Source organism: Cydia strobilella, chromosome 5 (genome assembly GCF_947568885.1).
Source record: "Cydia strobilella chromosome 5, ilCydStro3.1, whole genome shotgun sequence".
Lineage (NCBI taxonomy): Eukaryota > Metazoa > Arthropoda > Insecta > Lepidoptera > Tortricidae > Cydia > Cydia strobilella.
Genome location: NC_086045.1, coordinates 7,353,200 through 7,369,089, shown reverse-complemented (window position 1 = coordinate 7,369,089; position 15,890 = coordinate 7,353,200). Strand labels below are relative to the sequence as shown.

Genomic DNA, 15,890 nt, shown 5'->3' with positions numbered 1-15,890 from the left:
ATTCACAAAATAAAATGCCGCAAAAAAAATAAAAAAAAAGGTGCGATGGTGTGTTACATTTTAAATCGACCGAGTTGAATTTTGGTTGTACCAAGGATAGATATGACTTCGTAATAGATGGATACAGTCTAAGGAAAAAACGTGCCTCGAAAATCACGAAAATTTGATTCTCGATAAGATGGCGCCACTAGCTTTGGCCTACTCTCGTATAGAGGGCGTTGACGGTTTCGTTTGTTATTTATAATTTTAACGCATATCCGTTAAAGAACATGGGTCAAAATCATATAAAAATAATTAATGCAAATAAAAAAATCATTTATCCATATCATAGAGTAACTTATACTAGAGCGGTACTGTCATAGTAAATTTTGTAACCTCAGTAAATTCACTGCCATCTGTCGACACACTTTAAAACGAAAAATGAAGATTTATAAAAATACGATAGAATGTATTTAAATATAGATAAATGATTTTTTTTATTTGCATTAATTATTTTTATGATTTTGACCCATGTTCTTTCACTGATATGCGTTTTTTTCGATATGCGTTAAAATTGTTAAATAACAAACGAAGCCGTCAATGCCATCTATATGACTGTAGGCCAAAACTAGTAGCGCCCTCTGAACGAGAATCAAATTTTCTTGATTTTCGAGGCACGTTTTTTCCTTAGACTGTATCCATCTATTACGGAGTTATATCTATCTTTGTCCATATTTAAATACATTTTAACGTATTTTTATAAATCTTCATTTTTAGTTTTAAAGTATGTCGATAGATGGCAGTGAATTTACAGTGGTTACAAAATTTACTATGACAGTACCGCTCTATCTTATTATATCCTCCTATCCTATCCTCTTTGGTTGTACATTAAAGACTTAACACACCAACGCACCGCACCAAGGCCATTGTGCGACGCACTCATAGGTAAGAGCGAGAAAGAGATATCATAACATACAACCGCACCGCACCGCGACCTTTGTTTGTGCGGTGAGTAGTGTGTTACGATTTTTAAAATTTCAGTCAGTGTACAGTGCAGTTCCTAGTGAGTATTATATTCTTTGGTGCAGTTGGTGTGCAGTCAGCAAAGAGTAGTATAGTAGTATGAGTACCAGTCAACTCAAACCAAAGAGTAAAGGCTGGCGTCCAAGACTCGCCGAGGCGAATCGCCTCCTATATTTTCTAATGCAACTGCGTCCATTGACGAAGAGCCGCGGCATATATTATACTACTCTTTGCGTCATCCTCCATCTTTACTGGTTAACTATATTCCTAGCTCAGAATGAGATTCCTAGTGTCGTCCCCCTGACTCAAACTGTCACTAACGTCACTGTCAAGTGTCAATTTATCCGGTCGCTGTGTGGGCTGACGTGTTTACAAGTTTGTTTTTAGGATTTGTTAATAAAAACGTGCATAAAAAATGTTTAAAAAGTGAACATACTCTGTCTGACTTCAAATTTTCTTGGACATGGGTGATAGAATATTAATAATATGCCTGGTATGCCTTTATGGCATCAGGTCTAGTTCGGCGCTACGAGAATACACCAAAGAAGATATTCTGAAATTGAGGTAAAACTCCAGGTCTGGCGCTTCTTAAACGCCCTTGACACAAACATACCTACTAGGGGGCAATTACAATCACAAAGGCTATCTGTTATCCAAAATGCCGTGTTATCAAAAATATTGTTATTTGTATAGTTTGGCCAACCATTTGATGACAAAATATCATGTCTCTCTAATGCTAGGTGTTATGCGTTGTTTACAATATGCCGTTGACGGCAGGGCCGTGAAAAGGGGAATGGGCAGGGACAATGGCAGGGACATACTGTATACTGTAAGCGCCATCCTGCTTATGCCCTAGGTTGCCGTCAGAGGCGGTTTTTTGAATGGCAGTCAAAGGACCGGCAGTGTCAGAGGCAAGTAGCAAGAGCAGTGAGGGTTAACACCATGCCCCTAAGAGCATGCTTGATCATTCATATTCGCTACGTCAGCCACTTGCGAGCACACCAGAGACAGCAATAACGGAGTTGATAGCAGTTGCCATGGCCGAATCAGCCATGGAGTTATTATTATTATTATAGTGCATTATTATTAATTTTGCGATAACTGCTAGTATCTTCTACTTTTCCTGTTACCCCCTGCTGGGGTGTAGGGCTCGAATCTTGAAATTGCTAATATATTTATTTAAATTATAATGTGTATAAAATTCTCGTAGTCTAGTAACATACCCATTAAATTAAATTAATATTCTCTCTCTCTCTCTCTCTCTCTCTCGCTCTCTTTAGCCCTTTTCTACCCTTCGGATGTAGGCCTTCAGTTTGCACCATTCGTCACCGTTCTATGCAACCTGGAGCCACTTCTTCCCTGCAGTCCTCTTGATGTCGACGTCCCAATGCATCTGGGGTCTACTTTGAGGATGCTCTTTCCCCCATGGTCGCCACTCGAGTAGTCATTTTCTCCATGTGCTATATGACCAGCCCATTCCCACTAAACTTTAAACTGGCTATGTGTTTTACAACATCAGTGACCTTGCTCTGTTGTCTCAGCCACTCATTTGTTTATTGTCTCACAAAAAAAAAAAAAATATTTGATATTGTATTAGTCTAAATAAATCTCCAGGTACCACATTATTTGTGAGTTTTGTGACCTGTTTTTTAAACATTAAAATAGGTAAAGCAAATTCTCCTTGAAAGATATACATTATGCTATTGTCGACTTGTTAGTAGATCTATGAAAGAACAACATTACACAGGACTACTTATCCTACTAATACAGAAGTAGTCAAAGCAGCATGAGCGTTGAGCATAGTGTGAACACTTGCACAGCATGATTTATGGCAACATATCGGCAACATTGCCCATTTCACTATCCTGCTCCTATCAACCAAGTTTAAATGTGGTATTACAATTAACTCAAAGAAAGTTATAGGGAGTATTTATGATTGTATTTTGCTGATATTCTCATGAAAGGAATATGGAAAACAACCAAATCTCCTGAATTAAATATTCATGTTCATGTTTTTATGGTGCGCTCAGTCTCCTAACTCTTTTAACAGACTACTTAAACTTTATTTCTTATCTCTTCCTTGAAACTTTTATCTGGTTACTCTCTCTCTATGACTGGCACTGTTATATGTGTATGTAGTTATGTACGTACTTACGTTTATATATTATTAGTTGGGTATAATTTTAAATGACACTCAGAGTATGACTAGTTCTTTATTCCTTGACAAGTCAACAACCAAAAGCCAGTGATCCCAAGTGACCGCTGCTTATATAACTTTACAGAATGAATAACTGGTTTGAATGAATGATGGAATGATGTCACTTGAAACATCAATCACATTACTAATCATTTAAATTACGAGTTTTATAAATTTAAAAATGATAATTAACGTCATCTGAATAATTTAATTCTGACAACACTAACGGCAAGTGACATCATCATCATCATTCGCTTGCCCTTATCCCATTCATTTGGGGTCGGCGCAGCATGTCTTTTTCTCCCATACCTCTCTCTCGCCCGTCATCTCATCACTCACTCGCATTCGTTTCATATCATCTCTCACACAGTCCATCCACCTTTTCCTCGGTTTTCCTCTCCCGATACTTCCCTCCACGTTCATTCGTAATACCTTTCTCGTCACATGCCTTTCATCCCTCCGCATTACATGTCCGTACCACGCTAGGCGATTCGCTCTTACTGCAAGTGAACGGCAAGTGACATCATTCGACATAATAACAATCTTATAACTAACAATATGTATATGTATTTTTGTTTTGTTTATTTTATTTGCATGGTAATGTGTCTGTTTTCTGTGTATTTAGAAATAGGTTTCTTTCATTGCATTTGCAACACCTACTGACATATGTAAATTTATTAATTTCCACTACCCAATTGGACCAAATTTTTTTGGTATTTGTATTGTATTGTTTGTAAATATTCATGCTCACCACACAAATATTTGCAATAGGTACTTAAGTTTAAACCAAACCATTTAATTCCTGGTGTTAAGATATATCACATTGTTATTGTTTCAGAGAAGAGACAAGGGAGATGTTTCAACATGCATATGATAGTTACTTGAGGTATGCTTATCCTTATGATGAGCTACGTCCTTTGTCATGTGATGGCGTGGACACATGGGGCAGCTACTCCCTGACCCTTATAGATGCCCTGGATACCCTGGCAATCATGGGCAACTACACAGAGTTCAACAGAGTGGTGGAGATACTGCTTCAAAAACAGAACTTTGACACTGACATTAATGTGTCAGTCTTTGAGACCAATATTAGGATTATCGGTGGACTGCTTAGTGCTCATTTATTGTCCTACAAGTAAGTTTCTTTTAATAAGGAAACGGCTAAAGTAGTAGTATTAATTACAAATAAAAAAAAACTTGTTTATTTTGAACATTAATAACACTAATTTTATTGATTTTAAATAAATTATCAAACATAACAACACTTAATTCACTTTTGAAATCCAGAACAGGAATGAAACTGGAGCCTGGGTGGCCTTGTAACGGGCCCCTGCTCCGTCTAGCAGAGGATGTAGCTCAGAGGCTGATTGTGGCCTTTGACACCACCACCGGCATGCCATATGGTACCGTGAACCTGAAGAAAGGAGTCCCGCCGGGAGAAACCACTGTCACATGCACTGCCGGAGTTGGAACTTTCATTGTGGAGTTTGGGACATTAAGTAGGCTTACGGGAGATCCATTGTATGAAGAGGTAAGAACGCACGAAAATATAGCGAACTGTATTATACATGGAGTTAAAAACTAGCTCACGGGAATAAAAATCCCTCAAAATTAGTTTGTATTTTTTTTATAATGTTGCTAATTATTTAATCAAAAACAAGTTGAGCAAAAGTAGGTAGGTAACATAGACTACAGACGTTTATGGGGTTTCAGTTGAAACCATTGCAATCCGTGGGTCTTTCACGTAGTTCTATGACACAATTAATAGATTTTGTCATAGAACTACGTGAAAAAGAGATCCATTGATCTCAATCCATTTTTTTATGTTTGTAAGTTGCAATGAATACACAGGAAATATGGTTGTTTGTAGTTGGCTTACAACGCTCTGAAGGCGTTGTACCACCACCGGTCGCCGATCGGGCTCGTCGGCAACCACGTGGACGTGATGAGCGGCCGTTGGACGGCGCAGGACGCGGGCATCGGCGGCGGCGTAGACTCTTACTTCGAGTATTTGGTCAAAGGTATTAGTTGGTCAAAGGCCAAATCATAGGTTCAAGGCATTAGCCTTCTACGCTCTACCGCTACCGATAGGTCAAGCCCGATGGCAACCACGAGGACGAGATGAGAGGCTGCTTAACTGTGAAATACGCGGGCATCGGCGCGCCTACTTCGAGTACATGGTCGAAGGTAGTTGCAGTCAGCCTACAACGGCCTATTACAAACACTGCACTGGATGCTGCCGCCCGAAAAAACCTCTTCTGATGGCAAAATCGGGCAGCGCCAGGCGCATGAGCAGGATGGCGTTTACACTATGTCCCTGCTTAGTCATTGCCCTGCTCACAGCTCTGCCCTCAACGGACAACTGCAAACGGGGTAATTGATTGGGTGGGCTGTGCGAATCACGAGGACATGATTAGAGGCTGCTGCACTGTGGGTGTCGGCGCGCCGATTTCTACTTCGAGGATATTGTGAAAGGTTGTAGTTGCCCCAAAATCATGTTGGTGTGATTGGGAGAGAAAAATAGTGCAAATACGATTGCGAAAGCTCTGTGTTTACCAAACATAATCATAATCATTTATTTGCACATAAAAAGGGTTTTACATAGATGTTATAAAAGTTACATTGTCTAGCATAAGAACTACTTTCAATACTGCCACATGCCACTGTACTGATTTGACAAATGAGCTGGATCATATTTACATAATCTTGATATTTCGCTCGTTCGTATACAATACAATAAGTAAAAAAATCTCTTATCTTATAGTCAGACCGAGCTAATTATACACAGACTTGGCAGTGACAGAGTAAGGGAATGCTACTCTAAACGTGAAATTCCTATGAATATATGACGAACAGACGGTTAACTTGGATGGACCCTAACGCTGCTTGAAAGAGACGGGAAATTTTAAATAAAAATGTAATCTTTCAGGAGCCATCCTTCTGGAGCGTCCGGAGTTGATGTCCATGTTCAAGGAGGTGCGGCAGGTGATCGACCGCTACTTGAAGAAGGATGACTGGTACGTGTGGGCGACGATGCTGCGCGGGCACGTGACGCTGCCCGTGTTCCAGAGCCTCGAGTCGTACTGGCCCGGCCTGCTTGGTCTGCTCGGTGAGTGCTTGTTGACCACAAGTTACTTCAACTACAACATGGAACATATAATGTATACCTACGATTGTCCAAACAATACACCGTCACCATTTTTGCGTCTTTTCATAAATCGCATTTCAGTTATTCTAGCTCTTAGCAAAATGTAACATATTTGTTATTACAATTTAATAATAATAATTGTTTACCATAGCAGATTGACCATGTCTCAACCTGGCAATCATGGCATGGAACAAACCCTTTTGTCCAAGTCTCTGTAAAGTAAGACTCCAAAAACTGTTCATAAAAGTGTAGAGCAATACGAGCAGCGGCGCTTAGAAGACTTGGATGCTAAGCGCCATCTCCGTAAGACGCGCCCGAAGCCTTCGTACACCTACACCTACAATTCAGCCGGCCAGCTCCATTGCGTACCATGCAATCGCATCTTCAAAACCAAGTTTGGCTTCGCAAGCCACATTAGAGCGTTCCATGTTTCCCATTAAAAACGGTTGGAGTCGCCGTCGTCGGACACGGCGAGGAGGACATATATATATATATAAAGTAAGACCAGGGGGTAAATGAGCTTGAATATACCTGTAGGCTAACATAGCACAGAAGCGCCGCGACAGACTCTCGCCCGCGAGATTGACTACACGCCCTTCAATACGTTTAACTTAGCTTTCATACTTGCCTTTTTAACGGCCACAGGCGACAGTGACACCGCGATGCGTATAATCCACAACTACCACAGCGTGTGGCGCCAGTACGGCTTCACGCCCGAAGTGTACAACCTCGGCACCGGCTCGGCGTCGTCCAGCCGCGAGAGCTACCCGCTGCGGCCCGAGCTCATCGAGTCCATCATGTACCTGTACCGGGAGACCCGGGACCCGATCCTGCTGCAGATGGGCGAGGACATCATCCGCAGCATCCAGCACAGCGCCCGGACCCCGTGCGGGTACGCTACGGTGAGCGCTAACTGACTACTAATACCAGTATACCTAGACCGGCGTCAAATCCTCAGGGCTTTGAAGCGGTGGAGGTATAGGATTTCACGGGAAACTTGTACTGCCTCGATAATATTTTGTTTTCATAGAATCTTTGGGCATACTTATAATATTGATTCCGGTTATAGTGACATCTGAGGTTTCACCTGCATAATGTATGTTGTATACTGATTTAAGAGGGGGTAGAGGAGGGTAAATTTTCAGATTCTGTCAAATTACCCCATTACACACACAAACACAGTTCACGCACAATACCTTAATTTACTGGGATAGGTGCTATTTTGTCGATCGAAAATCGAAAACCTAAATCCCTGAATTCACAATATTTCGTTGATATTTGAAAATGTTATTTAGGTAAGAGCAAAAAAATATCAAATCAGCCAAAGGTAATTCAAAACATTAATAACTAAGATACCGAAATTAAATACCGGTTAATTTTTATTAATCGCTCTGATCAATATCATCGCTTTTGAGCAAACACATGCACATGCACTTTCAACTAAGTATATTTTTAGGTAGCAGCGGTGACTTTTCTACAAAAAGGTATTAATAACTATTCATTCTAACTTTTCAGTGCCTCATTAGGTAATCATTAGGTAATTTACCCTACTGTTTTTAATTCAACTGTCGCACTTTCAGATAAAAGACGTCCGCGATCACCGCAAAGAGGACCGCATGGAGTCCTTCTTCCTCGCGGAGACCACCAAGTACCTGTACCTGCTGTTCGACCCGGACAACTTCATCCACAACCCGGGCAAGCACGGCACCGTCATCAGCACGCCGAGCGGCGAGTGCATAGTCGACGTCGGCGGTTACGTGTTCAACACCGAGGCGCACCCCATCGACCCCACCATGCTGTACTGCTGCCAGGAGGCCAGGCAAGGGTGAGTCGACATGCTCTGCTCCCTAACAGCGGTTGTTAACCCTTTACCTACGGGTGTCAACCAGAGTTGCCAGTAAAATAATAGCTGAATCCAGATTTAGCGCTTATACCCTTTCATGGGATATTCTCTTAATATGAAACTTGGAGGAATATGAATTCCACTTTTGTCCGTACGTTTGTACACATTCTACCCCAATATCAACATTTTACTCGACTGCGACTTAAACAGAAAGTAGGGTTTTATGGGTTTAAATACTAAAAATCAGGTTAGACTTAATCCGATTGTACTAAAGTATAACATAATAACAATACTAAAATAAAACTTTTCAAACAATGAAATTATATAAAAATTGCTCATAAAAATGTATCCAATGTCACTGTTCGCTTTGACATTTTCAAGTGTCAACTTTACGACGAATCACATGGAATTATTTTATCGTCGACTAAAAACAGATTTATATCTTGACGACTTGTGATTAGTCCTTTATTACTTATTACATAACAACTATACATAATTTGTCAGTTTCTAGCGGAAGTTTTGTTTAAAGCTTTTCACGTTCGCTGGTTCCAAAAGGAGAGTTTACTTCGATTACTAATTCATATTATTTATATCTCTTTTAGTAGGGTTAGTAATTAGGAAAAAGGTATGGAGCAGTATACAATTTAGTCTCAGGCGATGCCGCATGGCACGATTGTTCCTTAGGTCAAACAAAGCTGATTTGGCCCGGTAGCCACGAAAAACTCTTTTTTTTTGTATGGAAAGGTCTAATAATTATTTCAAAAATAAATTCCTCGTTCATAAATTATACGAAAATGATATATAACTTGCCCTAGTTGCTAAGAACAGGAAGAAATATAGCATAGATTGGACCTGGGGAGCCGATCCTTTCACTCCCCCTTTTTGGAGGGGTATGCACGGTACGATCTTGTGGCTGTCGGGCCAAATCAGCTTTGTTTGACTTAAGGAACATCGTGCCAAGCGGTATCGCCTGAGACAAAAGTGCATACTCATGCGCTTACTAATACTAAGGCCTACTGTCCACGGAAGCGTAGCTGCATGGACGCGTACTCGTCATTGTACGCTTGCTGTACGCTTGCTTGCAGCCTACATACAAAACCGCACAACTCTGTCGACGGAGCGGCAACGTCGCGTCAGCGACGCTGCATGCAAGCTTCACGCCGCTGGGCGTACTGCATGCCATACGCCGGGCTAAATCGCAAGGAATAGCACGTTGAGTTTTTGTAAATAACGTCTTCATCGTTGGACGACATTCTCACGAATGAAAGGAAATGTAGGCTACGATACGCTTACGCTACGCTTCGTGGACAACGTCTGTACGCCGGGCTGCATGGCAGCTGCACTGCGTGTTCATGCAGCGTCTATGCAGCTACGCGTCGTGGACAGTAGGCCTAACCCTACTATTTTGAGTTAAATAAGGGCGCGGACTCGGCGCGGGATGGCGAGCGGCGCGAGTGTCCTTGTTCCAATGCTCGCCGCACGCTGCTCGCTGGCGTCGGGCCCGCGGCCTAATGTGCTACAAATTCTATATACTCACACTCTTTCTGTTTCCAGAATTAACATCAGTGAAGTTCATAGGATATATCAAATGCTGGAAGATGAAGACAACATTCATTTTATGACCATGATTGATGCTACTACAAACAACGTTGCTCCAAGTAACGCAGACGACAGTGAAAAGACTGACGCCTCTACCGAAACGAGTAAAGAATCAAAATATGTTATAATAGAACAGGAACACGTTTTAATCAAAACTGAAACTAGAACAGGATATGTCAATATGGATGGCACAGAAAGGGAGAAAGTACAAAACGAATCTAATTTACGTGACGTTGTCAAAGAACGTATAGTAAATTTCCACAACAATAATACCATCTCTCAAGAGTCCGAGGAGACTGAGCAAACTGCTGAAGTTAATGATCCTCCGAAAATAGAACCAACGGGAGAAGTTGACGTGGATGACATAATAGTACCCGGGCACCCACAGGAAGCAGAAAATTTACAATTACAACCTCCTAGCAGCACTAAAGCGAAAGAAGCATTTAAGATGTTACCCATCGTAATTCAAGATTTTCTTAATAGCGATTGGAAATCAAAACCGAAATGTGAACCGCAGCACATTTTGGAGAGAATCCGCAGAGAGAACAAGTATCCAGACCATCCAGACATAGACAAATATGAGCTGCTGTTGACTCCGGCTCAGTCCTTCTTGCAGAGAATATCTTTAGCTGGAGAATTTTTAAACAAAAAGCAGTTGGAATTGTGATCTATGTGAGGGCTCTACCCAAATCCCAAAGTAGGAAGAGCTTTTTCAAAATCAGTTGCTTAAAATATCCTATAGGAGATACATCTCCAGATTTCCGCTACTATGATCTCAAAGGTGTTAAAAAAGAAATCCGTAAATTGAGAATATAATATGACATATTTTATTGCTCAAGCAGAGGCTTGCTGTATGGGACAGAAATATCCGGTTAGCATGTAAGTCGTGCAAGTCAGTCATGCCAACTGTAGAGGTTTTTTTATGGCTAGCTAAATAAAACCATGTCTAAATGAGATTTCAGAGCGAATGATCGAGAAATCTAAACTTTATTTAACTTATTTGTTTTAAAATTTATCATGTTATTAAAATAAATTATATTTAATTTATGATTACCTAATGTTAAGTTTTAAATAATAAAAAAGACTGCAAGTTACTATACCGTCCTTTGTATTTGATAAAAAATTCAGATTGCAACATCTGCAGAACCTCTGTAGCGCAAGCATTCTATCTACTTATTCTTAACCAAAATCTAAAAATTAATATCAAGGAAAACAGCAAAAATATTTATATTTGGCAAACAGTTACAATCTTGTGTAAGCACTATCGAATTCTAGTTTGATTCATCCTTAGAATGCATGTCTCTTTTCAGTTCTAGTTCTATAAACGTGCCATCACCACACCTCTTAGCTCTTTTGACAGGCTATATTCCACCGTATTCAAGTCATAGGTACGCCCATCCCATCCATGCGAAGAACTCAATAAATGCTGATGTCAAGTTAAACCTACTAATGCCTAGTTCTGCAGGCCTATAGTCCCATTGAAAGACGTGATGATAGTTATAGAATCCTTCGCCAAGACCCAAGAGTGGCTAAGGGTCACAGCCGTGTTTTCTGTAGCTCGGTATTTTTGTCAAGATCTGTTCCCGGAGGCGTGGGCAAAGCTGTTTATCATAGACGTGCAGTTTTGACACAGAACACTGCGGAGGATGTTCACGAAGTAGGCGTTCTTCAAGCTCTCCCCCCAGAACGACATCGGGACCGCGGGACAGGGTGGGGATGACGTAGGTGAACATAAGTATAAAGGCGAACCCGTGTCTGTAACAAGTAAAAAGTTTATACCTAACAATCCTAACATTAATACTTATAGTTGCAGTTAGTATTAGTAAGCACTTTATTGTAGGTGTCACACAGCAAAGTGCACACCCACTAACTACTTGTATATACTATGTTTATGCCACCCACGGACGCACGGACATGGCGAAACTAATAGGTTTCCGTTTTAGCCATATTGGCTACGAAATTGGGTCCGCGACGTCCGCGTCAGTTACATACATGTACGATGCATCCTTGCCGCGCCGCAAAGTGCGCAGGTTACATGCACCGTGTGCAAGCGAAAACAAGACTATTTTAGTCCTTCAAGATTTTAGTATTCCATAGAAAGACATGATTCCATAGCCAAAGAGTACTTTTCTAAAATTGCCGAGTTTTAAAGAAGAAAAATTGCCGTCAAGCATGGATAAATGTCATTGTACTTCCGTCAGTTATGTTATTAAAATGTAGTCTAAATTTTTAAATCCAAATAACAAAATAAAATATAACAAAATGCCTACTTTTCCTCTGGCTATGAAGAGACGTCGACTGAATGCTGATGTTGGCTGCTCCGTGTTTAACGGCATGGTAATGGTATCATGACCGAATTGAAAACAACACCATCAGAGGATAATACTTTGTCGTCTAAAGGATACAAATTGACTAAATTTATAGGTGAAGGTGCTTACGCTAAGGTGCCTAATATAAATAGTAGTTAAAACTCGCTGCAGCAAACTTTAAGTTATACATTATCATTGTATCCCCCTTTATCCGCAGGTGTTTTTAACGGAGTACTCATTAAAAGATGGTGATGCCAAAACTACACTCGCTTGTAAAATAATCGAGACCTCCAAAGCTCCCAAGGAATTCGTCGTGAAGTTTCTACCCCGCGAAATTGACGTATTGATACGTTTAAATCACCCACATCTCATACATATTCATAGTATCTTTCAGAGGAAGACCAAATATTACATTTTCATGCGGTTTAGTGAAAATGGTGACCTTTTAGGGCATATCTTAAAAAACGGATGTATGTCGGAAAATCAATCTCGAGTGTGGATGCGACAGTTGGCGCTCGGGCTGCAGTATTTGCACGAACTGGAGATCGCGCATAGAGATATAAAATGTGAAAATATCCTATTGACGGCGAATTTTAACGTGAAGCTCTCCGATTTTGGGTTTTCGAGGTTTTGTGTGGACTTGGCTAATCAGCCAATTCTGAGTGAAACTTACTGTGGGTCCATGTCGTACGCCGCTCCGGAGATTCTACGCGGGAAGCCTTACGCGCCGAAGCAAACGGATTTGTGGTCGCTGGGTGTGGTGATGTTCGTGATGCTCAACAAAGCCATGCCGTTCGACGACACGCGAATGCGGAAGCTTTACGAGCAGCAGATGAGCAAGAAATACCGATTTCGGTCGCGTGTGGCGCCCACGCTCTCTGTAGAGTGCAAGACGGTATTGAAATATCTGTTGGAGCCGGATCCGGGCCTGCGGTACACGGCCGTGCAAGTGTTGAACTCCGAATGGATCGCTATGGATAGCAGGCTTACTAGTAAATGGCTTTGAATATTTTAAAAATAACCCTATTACTTGTATGTATATTTGCTACCTACATGCCTACAGCAATGGTATGGTGGTCACAATGGTACCTACCTGTAAATCCAAATACATACTCTTTACTGCACATCCCAATAAATTTAATCAAAATACCAAAGAGTACATTTAAGTTAGGAAACTCACCCAAAAACAGCTGAACGGGTACACACAACTGATACAACTCATACAAGTACGAGTATAAATGAAACCAATGAAACTGACTGAAATAAGACAGAATATTATTTAATTTGATTTATCTTCATTAGGCACTAAAAGTTATTAAGGGTGTTTGTAAGGCGGCAGTGGACGGCTCGTATTTGTTACTTGTTTGTACTCGTAGTTGTCATTGTTACTAGTTAAAAATGAGGAATCTACCTAAAGCAACAATACAACAATGTTTTAGCTATGAATGCAGTAGAAACGGCAGCTCTAAAGCGAGCTAAGGAGCAACACAGAAGAATGTCAGACCCGCGCAAAAGTGTTAACAAAAGACACGGTGACATTTTAAACAATCCTATTACAGACTCTCAACATAGAGTGAGTGCTTGTTTTTTTAACCTGTCTATTGAATACAAAATGTACCTATCTACTAGTAATCTAAATTTACTTCATTTTCGTTTGCAGGCCAGTGAAGTGATTAAATCTCTGGCTAATCTAACCGCAAAACAGAAGCCATTCTAATGAGATTAAATGGAGGGTCAATCAACGGTGCGTCATATGGAACTTTATCAATAACTTTTTAAGAAGTTAATTGTTAGGTACCTATTTATTTATAAACGGAAATTATGTTTGTAGATAGAGTCAGAAGAAGAAATAAAGTTGACCGGTTCCGAGCAATTAACACTCGTAAATCGCGGCTACAAGATCATCAAAAAACTCAACGAAGGGTCATATGCTAAGGTGTTGTTATTTCGTTGATATAATAAATAATAATAGGAAAAAATCTACCAAGAGCATGTCGGGCCATGCTCAGTGTAGGGTTCCGTAGTTATCATTCTGTCAGAATTGTCTATTATGTACATTGCAAGCTAAGGGAGTACCTTCGCAGCGCTTTGTAGGTACGTCTTTTTACTAAGAAGAGAAGACTTTTTGCAATAAGTAGGTAACTCAAAAACGGCTGGACCGATCACGTTCGCTATAGTTTTTAAATGAAAGTATTTGTTAAGCTTTTCTTTTACGATTTTTTTTTTTCAAATTTGGTTGGACCCATGGTTCAAAAGTTAGAGGGCATACTTTTTTCTTTCGGAGCGATTTTTTCCGAAAATGTTTACTGACTTACAAAAATGACTGTTGAAGAGTGAATACCCTTATTCGTTTTAAAAGACCTATCCAATAACGATACCCCACACCATTGGGTTACGCCAAAAAGAAAACTCAAAGAAAAAAATTGTGTGGGGTCTTTGCAAATATTTATTGTACCGTTCTGTCGCCAGTCGCCACGCATGATTTATGTATCCATTCCAAATTGCAGCTTTCTAGCACTAACGATCACGGAGCAAAGCCGCGGACGAACAGACAGACGGACATGGCGAAACTATAAGGGTTCCTAGTTGACTACGGAACCCTAAAAAGAGTAGACACTTGGAAAATGTTTAATGCTAATAAACTATTTCAGGTTTACCTCGCAGAGTACAAGAATCCTAATAAACATGATGCCATATCTATTTTGGCTTGCAAAGTCATTGATACTAGCGTAGCGCCGAAAGATTTCGTGAAGAAATTTTTACCTAGGGAAATCGAAATGTTAATAAAATTGAATCACCCCCATCTAGTGCACACACACAGTATATTTCAGAGAAGAGACAAGTATTTTATTTTTATGCGTTATATGGAACACGGGGATCTGTTAGAATTCGTACTGAAGAAGGGTGCTATTCTAGAGGACCAGGCGCGGATATGGACGCGGCAGCTGGCGCTGGCCGTCCAGTACATGCACGAGCTTGGCGTGGCGCACAGAGACATCAAGTGTGAGAATGTCATGTTGACCGCCAACCAGAATGCTAAACTTACTGATTTCGGCTTCTCCCGCTTATGCATCGACAGAAAGCTAAGGGATATTCAAAGCGAGACCTTTTGCGGCTCACTTTCCTACACGGCTCCTGAAATACTCCAGGGAGCACCTTATTACCCAAAACCTGCGGACGTGTGGTCGTTAGGAGTTGTGCTCTACGTAATGTTGAACAGGGCAATGCCATTTGAAGATAAAAATATGAAACATTTGTATCAGGCGCAGGTCAATAACAATTGGAAATTTCGTGCGCGGTGTCTTAACATCCTGTCAGATAACTGCAAGAGGCTAGTTGCTCGAATGTTAGAGCCGAATTACCAACAAAGGGTCAAAATTGAAGATGTTATAAATGGTGAATGGATTGCGATGGATTCGAGGCTACTAGGTAAGAGTTATTTTATTGTATGTTAGACACCTATATAACCTATATTTTGGTTGACTGTTTATAAAGAGAGTAATTGACCCCTTAGATTTTAGATATTTTATTTTTGCTCAAAATCAAGAGCTTTTTTCGATCTTTCTTATTCTTTTTCATAAAAACTTTTACAATAGAATATTTCCTATTTCAATTCCGACGTGTGTACCTACAGAATGGACAGCGCAAGAAACCCTAGCTTATAAGAAAGCTCAAGAGGAAAAAAGTGAGTTATTGAATAGGACCACGGCCCATGTCAACAAGAGCCCTAATCAGGTGGACAATTCGATCATGAAGGTCAACTACGATCTTAAGGATCCGACCATGAAATAA

At 40.5% G+C, this 15,890-nt stretch overlaps 2 protein-coding genes across 2 annotated transcripts; both read left to right on the top strand.

Moving 5' to 3' along the window:
* The first annotated feature begins 1,346 nt into the window (after positions 1–1,346).
* On the top strand, positions 1,347–10,883 carry LOC134741369 (ER degradation-enhancing alpha-mannosidase-like protein 2). Its single transcript, XM_063674126.1, has 8 exons — positions 1,347–1,566; positions 4,038–4,334; positions 4,487–4,730; positions 5,070–5,220; positions 6,129–6,308; positions 6,993–7,249; positions 7,928–8,172; positions 9,745–10,883. The coding sequence occupies exons 1-8, from the start codon at positions 1,466–1,468 to the stop codon at positions 10,454–10,456; spliced, it is 2,187 nt and encodes a 728-aa protein (XP_063530196.1). The 5' UTR covers positions 1,347–1,465; the 3' UTR covers positions 10,457–10,883.
* Positions 10,884–11,967: 1,084 nt separating this feature from the next.
* Positions 11,968–15,890, top strand: LOC134741759 (uncharacterized). Its single transcript, XM_063674651.1, has 6 exons — positions 11,968–12,233; positions 12,316–13,090; positions 13,538–13,671; positions 13,930–14,034; positions 14,750–15,527; positions 15,733–15,890. Exons 1-6 carry the CDS (start codon positions 12,138–12,140, stop codon positions 15,888–15,890), a joined length of 2,046 nt encoding a protein of 681 aa, XP_063530721.1. The 5' UTR covers positions 11,968–12,137.